Source organism: Molossus molossus, unplaced genomic scaffold (genome assembly GCF_014108415.1).
Source record: "Molossus molossus isolate mMolMol1 unplaced genomic scaffold, mMolMol1.p scaffold_m16_p_19, whole genome shotgun sequence".
Taxonomy (NCBI): Eukaryota; Metazoa; Chordata; class Mammalia; order Chiroptera; family Molossidae; genus Molossus; species Molossus molossus.
The window spans coordinates 12,843,640-12,854,990 of NW_023425354.1; the positions used below are offsets into that span (position 1 = coordinate 12,843,640).

At 52.3% G+C, this 11,351-nt stretch overlaps 1 protein-coding gene across 2 annotated transcripts in view; it reads left to right on the top strand.

Annotated features, from left to right (window-relative positions):
• The window catches only part of ERN1 (endoplasmic reticulum to nucleus signaling 1), an 80,638-nt gene extending 69,637 nt beyond the window's left edge, over positions 1 to 11,001 (top strand). For both annotated transcript variants that reach the window (XM_036268297.1, XM_036268298.1), the window contains 5 exons: positions 3,639 to 3,786; positions 4,773 to 4,900; positions 6,031 to 6,154; positions 6,469 to 6,536; positions 7,256 to 11,001. In XM_036268297.1, the coding sequence (XP_036124190.1) occupies positions 3,639 to 3,786; positions 4,773 to 4,900; positions 6,031 to 6,154; positions 6,469 to 6,536; positions 7,256 to 7,468 (681 nt within the window). In that variant the 3' untranslated portion in view covers positions 7,469 to 11,001. The remainder of the gene's footprint in view (positions 1 to 3,638; positions 3,787 to 4,772; positions 4,901 to 6,030; positions 6,155 to 6,468; positions 6,537 to 7,255) is intronic.
• The last annotated feature ends 350 nt before the right edge of the window (positions 11,002 to 11,351 follow it).

Below are 11,351 nucleotides of genomic sequence, written 5' to 3' on the forward strand. Positions count from 1 at the left end.
CTGTGGGCTTTGTCCCTCCTTGTCCAGTCACTCTGGAGGGAGGGGGAAGAGAGAGAGAGCTCAGAATTTGCATAAGGTGAACAGACTTCCAGTTCTTACTCGTTTTTTCCGTTTTTGTTTTCCCAACTTTCTATTTGAGAATTTTTAGACGCACAGAAAATGGGAAGTCTGTTTCAGTGAATATCTCTGTACCTCCGCCCAGATTCAGCATTTGTTAATATTTTTCACTGTCTGTTGCTGAACCATTTGAACATAAGAAGGTCTGCTTCCTAAGCTTTATAACAGTATTAGTCCCCAATAGTTAGCGTTTGATGTCTAACATTCGGTCCATATGCAGATTTCCCCAGATGTCTCTTACGGAGCTGGTGTTTGTACACCAGGGTCCAGTCAAATGCCTAGCGTTGCATTTGGTTATCTCTCCTTTAATCTCCGTCAGTCCTCTGACCTCTTTTGTTCCGTGGCTGTGACTATGTGAAGAACACAGGCATTTGTCTGTAGAAAGCCCTGTTTGGGATTTGCTCCCTCGTTTCCTCGTGGGTTTTTTTTGTTAATTTTTTTATCCTCACCCAAGGACATTTTTGCATTTATCTTCAGACAGAGCGGGAGGGAGAGAGGGGGAAGAGAGAGAGAGAGAAACATCGATGTGAGCAAGACACATCGATTGGTCGCCACCCACACGACCCCAACCGGGGCCTGGGGACAAACTGCAATCGAGGTATGTGCCGTTAGCGGGAACTGAACCCGGGACTCTCTGGTCCGTAGGACGATGCTCTAACTGCTGAGCAAAACTGGCCAGGGCCCTCATGGTGGTGTTTAACTTGCTTGTCTGCTCCTTGGATTTCCTGGGAACTAAAAGTGAGTCTAAAGGAGCAATGGGATTGGAATTCAATGTTTCTGGTAGAAATGGTCACTGGACACAGCATCAGGAGGCGCGAGGTGGCAGGTGTACCAGTGGACTCCTGCTAGTGAACTTGGCTCACCTGGTGCAGGTGGTGACCGCTTTTATCTCCACTGTGAAGTACGTGTTCCGCTTTGTTGTTAGTTCTGTGTGGGGTGATATTTTGGCACAGTGGGAATGTCCTGTGAACCGACAGTCATTAACCCAGTGGTGCAGCACCCACTGACAGTCCTGCCCAGAATCACTGACTCTGGGACTTCTGCATTTACTTGCTGACATTTTTCCGTAAAGAAGAGCTTTGTGCCCTGGCTGGTTTGGCTCAGCGGTTAGAATGTCAGCCTGCGGTCCACAGAGACCCGGGTTCGGTTCCCGCTAAGGGCATGTACCTTGGCTGCAGTTTGTCCCCGGCCCTGGTTGGGTCGTGTGGGTGGCGGCCACTTGATGTGTCCCTTTCACATCAATGTTTCTCTCTCTTCCTCTCTCTCCTTCCCGCTCTATCTGAGTAAAAAATGGAAAAATGTCCTCGGGTGAGGATAAAAAAAAAAAAAAAAAAAGAAGAGCTTTGTTTTTTATCCCCCTTCTCTCTCCTTTTCTTTTCTTTTTCTTTCTTTCTTTTTTTGTCACTATAAATTCATGGATTTTTAAAGTAGTGTTAAAATCCATTATAGTCCTTTTTATTTTTATTTTATTTTATTTGTTTCTTCTTTTGATACTCAAATTGTTCCAGACTGGGCCCCTGGGTGCCCTTCCGGCAGGCTGCTTCATCCTTTGGCTAAGAGCCTGTTCGAGCTTCAGCCCCTTAGCCTGGGCTTCCTGACCCAGATCAGGTTCTGTGGGGCCGTGTCATCCGGTTCCCTGGGACCAGCACTGGACAGCTAATCAGAGAAGTCGGTTACGATGAAGCGTCACAAGGACATTCGTCACATTTTAAGCATAGTTTAACTTAAAGCGAGCACTGTGATTTGTTAAGTAATAGAAAGCGTTGATATAGGTCAAGGTTTTGCTTCGAATGTGGATCCAACTTGAATGGAATTGTTCTTTTCCTCTTGTGTAAGGCACACTCACGTGCCCTTTCTGTACCTTCTGGGTTGAGACTTAGACATTTCAAACACTTCCTAAGAGCCGGATCCTAGTTTTTTGTTGTTAATCCTCACCCGAGGATTTTTTTTCCATTGATTTTTAGATGCAGTGGATGGGGTGGAGAGAGAGAGAGAGAAACATCAGTGTGAGAGACACATTCATTGATTGGTTGCCTCCTGCATGACCCCGACCAGGGCTGGGGGCGGGGTCAAACCTGCAACCCAGGTGCATGCCCTTGACAGGGAATCAAACTCGAGACCCTTTGGTCCAGGGCCGACGCTCTAACTTCTGAGTCAAACCAGCCAGGGCCAGAATCCTAGTTTTTAACTACTAATGTCCCTGCCTCTTACGGATGAGTCTCCCACATCTAATTCGTAGGAGTTTTGGGGCCACTCCCTTATATTGAATCTTTGCAAGGATTCAGCTCTCCTCCAACTTGTTGGCAGTCGTATTTTAACCATATGGAATATTTAAATTACAAGAACAAGTGGCAATAGTAAGTTTGGGGAAGAATATAACTGAGCGTAGAGATGAGCTGGAGGGAGCAGAGGGACCCAGGCACGTAGGACAAGAGCTCCCCGGCATCAGTGTTGAGTGTCCTGGGCGTCAGGCAGCACAGGCTGTGGAAAATGGGGAGCTTTAATGAGTAGGTGAAGTGACAGGTAAGAGCTTCAGCTGTGGTGGACTTGTTCCTCCTGTCCCGAATCTGTCGGCTACGTGAGGACAGCTGTGATGAGACAGAGTAAAGATGGCTGGGCTCGGGAATTAGAGGACCCGAGTCTTGTCCTGGTTGTCACTGTCCTGCAGTGACCCAGGGTTCGTCACTCACTGAACCTTTCTGTCCATGTCTTTGGGAATGGTGGCACTTGCTGTGCTCACCTCAAGGGCGGTTTTGAGGGTGAGTGACAGTGTAGTACCGTTACAGGCGTGTGTTCTGCAGTGTGGAAGGTGAGAGCTGCTGGGGTTCTCCCCCTGGGTCCTCACGTGTCTGCTGGAGAATCTCCGTGGTGGAGCCCAGCAGCAGGGAGCCACCCAGTGTTACATCCAGGTAGTGCAGGCTCGAAATCAGGCACACTTCCCTGCAGAGAAGTCCCCGCAGACACAAAATGGCTCGTGGGATTTGTGAGAGGAGTTTTTGAACCAGCAAGTGTTTTATTTGTTCATTAACAAAGTTTTAAGACCTGTCGTGAGCAGACACTGTGCTACGCCCTGGGGTACACTAGGGAGGCAAGTGCACAGAAATCCCTGCCTCCGAGGAGCTCCCCGAGGGCTGGGTGAGAGCAGCCAACGGCCAGGGGGTGCTTCCTGTGGGCCCCACTTGGGTGTAGGTACGTGTTTACATTACTGCACTCAGTCTTCACAACGTCCCCACGGGAAGCATAGCATTGTTCTCTCCATTTTCCTTGGAGGACAGTGAGGTGCAGACTGGTCAGGCTGGCAGGTGGCAGAGCCAGCGGCCCGGCAGTGAGCTCCAGAGTCCACGTTCTCGAAGGTGAACACCCGACACCCTGCAGGCTGCCCAGCCCCACTTGGAGCATTGCCAACGTTAGCTGGTCCTCCTACGACACCTTCAACGCGGGGGAAGTAGTGGCCGCACTCCTCTCTGCGGCTGAGAGGGGAGAGGTCCCAGAAGTCCTCTGACACCCACACTTCTTTTCAGACCTACACAGTGGACATCTTCTCTGCTGGCTGCGTCTTTTACTACGTGATTTCTGAGGGCAGCCACCCTTTCGGCAAGTCCCTGCAGCGGCAGGCCAACATCCTCCTGGGCGCCTACAGCCTCGACTGCTTGCACCCCGAGAAGCATGGTGAGCGAGCGCAGGGCGGGCAGGGCGAGAGCCACTCCTAGGTGCCCGAGTAGCCCGAGGCCGGATGGCTTCCTTCTCTCCAGCTGCTCACCGGTGGCCGGGCGGGGCTCTTCTTGGAGCACCTCCTTCTAAAGCAAGAAGCTCTGAGTTTCCTTCAGGTTACCCAGTTACCTGTGTGACCTGGGCAAGACCCCCTTTGGGGACCCGTGTTTTCCAGCTTGTGACTTGTGAGGGTTAAATAATCCGAGGTCCTTCCTGCACCGACATTCAGGAAGACACGTGGTCCGTGCGTCATCTACTGGACTGTCTCCTGCCTGCAGCTGTGGTTGGGGTGCAGACTGGGGTGGGGACAGGCCGCTTTGTCCTTGCTCTCGAGGCACCAGCACCAGCCTTTCTTCCTGACTTCAGGGCGTTCTGTGTCATAATTCGCCCATGACACCCAGTTGTTATTTCTTAATTAAAATTAACTTACTGTTTTGCTTATGGATTAATTTTCCTTATTCCCTGTAGAAAAACAGAACAGTTTAAGGCCCGTAATTCCATTATACAGTGACGAATGACTGCTTTCGATACCTTTGTATATTATTCTTGTCATCTATCTAGACATATATGCATGTTTTATTTAAAATGAGGTTGAAAGGTACATACTGTTTTGCAACATGCTCTTTTTTTTAGCTTCCCCTTGAATGTCTCTCTGTGTTGATCATATTGAGCCAGGGCGTCATGCTCAGGGCCCCCAGTTCAGGCTGTGGAGGCGTGGCAGTCACCCGAGCCTCTAATAGTGGGTATTTCCAGCTCTTTCCACAAACCGTGGTGAGGACTCTCCTCGTTAGCTGAAGATTTTGTGGAAGCTCTTAATTATGTTATTGGAATGAATTCCTGTCAGTGGAATCCTGAGTCCAAGGACGTGTGGATGCCTAAGGTTGGGGTAGTTCGCTGTGGCGTTGGGCTGCTGATCACGCGTCGCTGTTTGTGGTCCTCCGTAGAAGACGTCATCGCCCGGGAACTGATAGAGAAGATGATCGCAATGGATCCTCAGAAGCGCCCGTCAGCGAAGCACGTGCTGAAACACCCCTTCTTCTGGAGCCTGGAGAAGCAGCTGCAGTTCTTCCAGGTGGGGCGTTTGTTTTCTTCACCCAGACTCGCATTTAACTTTCTCCAGGTTTTGAAAAGATAGCAAGGACAAATTATAAAGCAAACGATCCAGCCCTGGCCAGGGGGGCTCAGCGGGTTGGAGCGTCGTCTCGTACACCAAAAGGTGGCAGGTCCAATTCCCTGTTGAGGCACATGTGGGAAGTAGCCCATCAATGTTTCTCTCTCACGTCGATGTTTCTCTTCCCTCCCTCCCTTCCTCTAAAATCAAATCTTTAAAATGTTTTTAAAAATCCCCACAAATGATCCATGATCCCATAACTAGCAGTAACCAGGCCTGACATATTAATATATTTTCTTCATAAAAGTGTGATTAGGATCAAACTATGTATACAGTTTTGTACCTTGCTACTTACTGCCTTTTTTTTTTTTTTTTTTTTTACTGTATATAATATTTTAAGTATTTTCCATGTTAAAGTTCTAAAATGTTAATTCCAGTTGTACTCCACCATATAGATGGGCCATAACTTGAAAACTTTACACTACGGGAACTTTCAAGTGCACAAAGGTGGAGGGAGTACGATGATGAACTCCCGGTTAGCCGTCAGCCCGTTTCCGCAGTTACTAACCCGGCCTCTGCCCTCTCCACCCCGGGTGATTTTGACGTTTCCTCAGGCGTCATATAATTTCATTCAGATTTCATAGCTTTAAACATTTCCTTATATTGGATTTTTTTCTATCCTCTTGTACTCAGTCCTTGCCCAGATTTTAAGGCAGAGGTTAAATTATAGGCTCAACGGACATGATCTCCTTTAGCGCTTTAATGCTTTAAGGCCTCGTGGCATTGCCAGGTATTTGGGGAGGTGATACGTTTCTGTCTTCCCTGGCGAGAAATGCAGGCGAGGTGAGGGTCTGTGGGCAGGTGTGCACCGGTGTCATCGCTGTCGTGGAGACGGTCAGTGTGGGCCTCTCGGCAGTGAGCAGCGGACATGAGCTCCGAGGACGTCCGCAGACGGGGAGGCAGGGGCTTGCCCACCCCCGAGACAGGCTCAGCCGGGCTGAGACTCGGGTCGCAGTGACCGCTCTTACTGGCGTCGATCCTCCAGCTCTCAGCTTCTCTCCACACTGACCACCACCTGTGGCCCCTCGCAGGACGTGAGTGACCGAATCGAAAGGGAATCCCTGGACGGCCCGATCGTGAAGCAGCTGGAGAGAGGCGGGAGAGCTGTGGTGAAGATGGACTGGAGGGAGAACATCACCGTCCCCCTCCAGACAGGTGACCACGCAGAACCCTGGGAGTAAACGTGGCCACAAATGTTTCCAGACCAGCCATTTAAAAGTAGCATCTGTGGAAAAGGCGACTCCAGGCCGTTTGGCCTCCAAGTACCACGTACGGGGTCGAGGCTTTCTGTGGGTGTCGCCTGTGGTTGGATGCAAGTCGGGGGACTATACCAGTGTGTGTCATCAGTGGGTACCTCTGGTCCTGGTGCCATCAGGAGGTGGGGTGCACACCAACACTGCCCCAGGAGCCCCAGGAGTCGTTTTCTTTCTAAATGTGTCTGCTACACTGCATTCTCCGTTTTCCTCTAGATCTGCGCAAGTTCAGAACCTACAAAGGCGGCTCCGTCAGAGATCTCCTCCGAGCCATGAGAAATAAGGTGAGGGTGTGAGCCCAGCAACACAGCCCCTCCTCCTCTTACTCGTTCTCTGCGGGACGCTGACCTCGCAGAGGCTGGCGGCCTTAGCCAGGCTTGACAAACTAGACTGTTTCTTCCCTTAAACGGGTTTTGTCTTCAGGGACGTTGAGGTGAGGGGTTGCCCGGGAAGCAGCTGTCTGAGGCTGGCGTCCTTTGTGGTGTCTGCTGACTTGTATGGTACCCTCTCCCTGCCTGAGCCAGTGCCATGCAAACCCCTCTAACAGGACCCTCTGGGCACCTTCCCACACGGGGCCTCTCCAGGGCCTTGGGGCAGGGGCCCCACTTGTTCTCTGGAGGGATCAGGGGTGCTCTTGGCCTAAGCTGTCACTGAGCAGCCTTCAGACAGGGCCCAGGCCCAGACGAGGCGCCACGCCTGTTGGGACAGACACTTCAGTTCCAGGTGACTGTTCTGATTGAGGCTGCCAGGAGCCTCGCTGGGTCCCGAAGTCACAGGCGGCCTGACCGGCCACTCCCCACGCTGGGCCTTGCTCGACTCCGAGGCCCCCTCCTGTATGGGGGGGTGCAGGCCAGGCGAGCGAGATGGACTGTGGCCGTTTAAACCTTTCCCTTCTTTACGGAAAACCAACTAGCACTCTGTCTTCCTTGAGTAATAAAGGGATCTCTTGCCAGCATCCACGGCTCTAACTGACAGCCTGTGTCTGTGTGTCCGCCTGTTGCAGAAGCACCACTACCGGGAGCTCCCCGCGGAGGTGCGGGAGACCCTGGGCTCCCTCCCCGACGACTTCGTGCGCTACTTCACGTCCCGCTTCCCCCACCTCCTCTCACACACCTACCGGGCCATGGAGCTGTGCAGCCACGAGAGGCTCTTCCAGCCCTACTACGTCCACCTGCCCCCGGAGCCTCAGCCCCCAGTGACTCCAGACACCCTCTGAGCCAGGGCCTGATGTCTGCAAGCCAGAGCCTGAGGCCTACCCGCTGAGCAAGGAGGCCAGGCTCCCAAACCCAGTGCCTTGAGCTGCCTGCTCTGCGGCCAGCAGAGGAGGGTGCTGACCCCGGGAAGGGGAGAGGTGACCTCCTGACCTGCAGGAAGCTGGGAACATGTGCCTGTGAAAACGTTGTCATCAGGGAACATCTGCAAGAAGGGCCCGTCCCAGAGGCAGCAACAGGACGCCCCCACTCCTGGATGAACTTGCATCTTTAAACTTCCCGTTGGATGCCAGCCTGTGGGCCTTCAAGGAAGAGAGAGGAAGAAATCCTGAGTTCTGCCTGCGTGCTGGGACCAGGAGCGTCTCTCTCCTCGACCAGCAGGCGGGACACTAAGCACAGCCTCTGCTGGAGGTGGGGCCGGAGAGGTGAGGGTGCTGGGAGGAGCAGGACAGTCACAGGGTGTCGTCCCTGGGGGCAGAGAGCACCGATCACTGACCACAAGTGCACCCAGGTATCCCAGGATCCCAGGTCACAGTAGCCAGTGTTTCCGGGAGCTGCGAGAGCCTCGAGCGTGGGGCTGCGGTGCTGGGACAGGTCAGCAGCGCGTGCTGGGGGGACGCTCTGTTCTGAGGCAGCTGCGGCCCGGTGTGCTGGTAGCCTGAATAGTGGCCTTGGGTGACCTTGTGCCCTGGACCGTTTAGGGATGTTTAGGAATATATGGGGGCAAGAAGTGATCATTCCCTGGCCATCAAGGACCCAGGCAGGGACAGGCCTTCAGGACTGGAGGGGAGCAGGCCTCAGGGGCCACAGTGGCCACCTGGGAAAGCCCTGGGCCAGAGGGAGGTGATGAGGCTTCTGTCCCTGGAGCCAGCGGGATCGGCCTAGGGGTGGGAGCCAGGGTCACCGTGTACTTCGTGGACAGGATTTTCTGTTTCTCTTGGTAGATTTTAACTTTATATTTTGATCATGCTGTAGAAGGCTACATTAGCACAGGTAAGTTAAACTTAACTTGAAGCTTACTCATGAAGGAAAAATGCAATACCTCTATTTCGTGTGGTACCGAAAACCCCCAGCCCCCCAGGAAGAGTGTTCGTAGTCAGAACATTTCTCTAGTGCTGATGAAGAGTGCAGCATTCTGGCATTACTACGTGTTAACCTCACAGTAACACTCCCTAAATTGTTAATATTATGTTTTTTCCCCCCTAAATTTAACACAATTTTCAAGTTTTAGTTTCCGTCAGGAATTCCTGTCTTTTCTCTACTGAGAGCCTTAGAGGTTGGCTGAGGCAGGGCACCCCGTGAGGAAGTTCTCGCGTCATTTCTCCAACGGGGGAACAGGTCGTCGCGGTCCAGCCCCCGTGAACCGGGGGACTCCACGTGGGAGCACGGTCGTTACCATCAAGTTTTACTGCCCGGCAGAGATCACTGTTTCTGATTGTGTGACACCTTCGGTGGGTCGTGCATGAAGGCCACACATCCGGACCCCTCGTTCTGCCTTTGTAGACTTCCGTTCCCTTCCTTCATAATCCTCAAATCGCTTTTTCTCTTAAATTAATATTATCCTGCATCTTGCAACCTCATCGGTTACCTCATTTCGACCTTGGAACCCTGGCGCCCTTGGTTGGCATGGTGACTCCACCACGCTGTTTGTTTCAGGAGCACAGCCGGACAGGTTCCTTCTCCCCGCTCCGATCGGCCTGTGCCGGCTCTGCTCAGCGGGTCACTTTGCCCCTGGGCCCGAGAGACAGGTGGAGAAGGTGCCACGAGTGACTCGGGGGCTGGCGGCTTTCTGTGCCGCTGTGTCACTGCTGGGTTCTTGGGGAGCAGCCAGGTCGCCGCTCGCTGCCAGTCCTCGTCTTCTCTCTGTCTTGGTTCAGCGTGCCTGCAGGACAGCTTCTTCTGAAAATGCCTTTTCTGCTGATCATACCCAACTTTCTCAAGCTCAGCATTCACCGTATACTGGGATACTGGGTGCTAGGAACAGACAGATGGACAAGATAGGCAAACCCCCGCTTTCCTAAGGGCCTGTGGTGAGAGACAACAGTGAGTAACACTAGTACTGTGAAGAAGCCCGGGGGGGGGGCGCGTGCGTTTGGGCCTTGCACCTTTTCAGTCTTGAAGCCACCCGTGTCCCAGGACCCATCGGAACTGGTCAGGTTGCTTTCTGTCCATCGTCTCTTCATCACCTTTAGGACCCGTCACTCGTCAGTCCTTCAGGCGGTTTGAAGAGGCCTTGCATGGACACTTGTCATGAAAACTCCTTGAACATCCTCTGATAGACCCCGTTTCAGTCTCCGAAATGGGGGTTTCCTTGGTGCAGCTGAGCTATTTGACCTTTCGTACGATTCCCGGAAGGCTGTTGTCATCTTAGAAGTATTCGGTCTTCACTTCTACAACAGAATTTAGTTGCATCTGTTAGGAATCCTGAGGACACTATAATTTATTCATGTCTTAGGTTGAACCTTGTATTGAATCTCCGGAGCACACCTGCCAGAATTTCTCTTGTTGCTTCTGGAGCTTTAATCTCATTGTATAAAGACCTCCACACAGCGCTAGGCGTCCGAGCATTTGCACTTTAGGGAGTCACTGGTGTTACTTGATACGTCTCTAAACCATCCAGTTGCTGAGGTACGAAACCCTGAGTGCAGAGGTGTCCTCCCCTCCCCCGGCCTCAGTGCCGCAGTCACCTTAGGTTCTTCCCGTGGGGCGTCTCCCTCACCCTTTCTGTGCATTAGATTGGAAGGTCCGCAGTTAGTGGGTCCAGCGGCCTTTCTTTCCATCAAGAAAGGTTCGTATCAGCATTCATCCTGGTCCTTTCGGTGAGGCTGTGTGTGGACACGGCTCGTGCATCTTTGCAGCTCCTTCTCGCGGCAGTTACAGACGAGTTGGTCGTTGATCTGACCTCTCGCGATGCAGGCCCTTTGGGTTGCAGGGCTTTCTCCTCTTGGCCGCTGCCTTTTTAGAGGCTGGACTCCGGCCAGCTTCACATTTCCCAAGACTGTTCCCGTCCTCTGTCCCTGTTCATCGGATCCTCAGCCTTGAGGTCCTCGCGGGAGGTGCCCTGGCTGTGCTCCCACGCCTGCGTCGGGGAAGAGCTAGGAGAGAGCCCAGCACCGCTGTGCAGGCCCCTTAAATTCTCCGTAGCTCGCTCTGCCCATTCGTTTCTGAAATCCCTTCTCTTCGTCCCCCAGCGTTTCCTTGCCCCGGCCATCCCTTCACCAGCCTGGAGCTGTCGTTTAGATGAGTGTGGCCTGGCATCGGCCTTTCCGAGGAAGTCGTCGGGCATCCCGTACAGAGGAGCCAGATTCCACCTTTCCAGGGTTGGACCGTTAGCTTTTAAACCAAAGTGTCTCCTCTTCCATACTTTTTTATGAAACAGTGATTTTCCATGAGTAACTCTGGTTCTGGCTTTTGTAGCAGCACTCAAATCTCTTCTGTGTTCATTGGAAAACCACAGAGAACCGTCTGTAGTGAGCCTCCCCCTGGAGCAGCCTTAACCAGCAACTCCGGCCAAAGCCCCCCTCCCCGCCTCCCCAAGCTCTCCGTGTGTTTGGTGGGTGCAGCATTCCTTTCAGTACCCCGGAAGCTGTGACGGGGTGTCCCCACGTACCCAGAAAGCATTATCGGTCACCTCTGCGGCATCTTTAGATGCAAACCCTATGTAGTGTTCTTTTTGCAATGACCTATTTATTTAACCTATTTATATTTATTTAACTTTTACTCTGAAGTATATCCAGTTACAATTGCACTCGCTTAAAGGACTTATGATTTGTTTTGGACAATACCCCTGACCATTTTAAAACTGGAAAAGGAAAAATACTGTATCCTTCCACAGGATGGTCGCCTTACAGTAGTTTTGTTAGCAAAGGGTGGACAATTTGGTCGTGG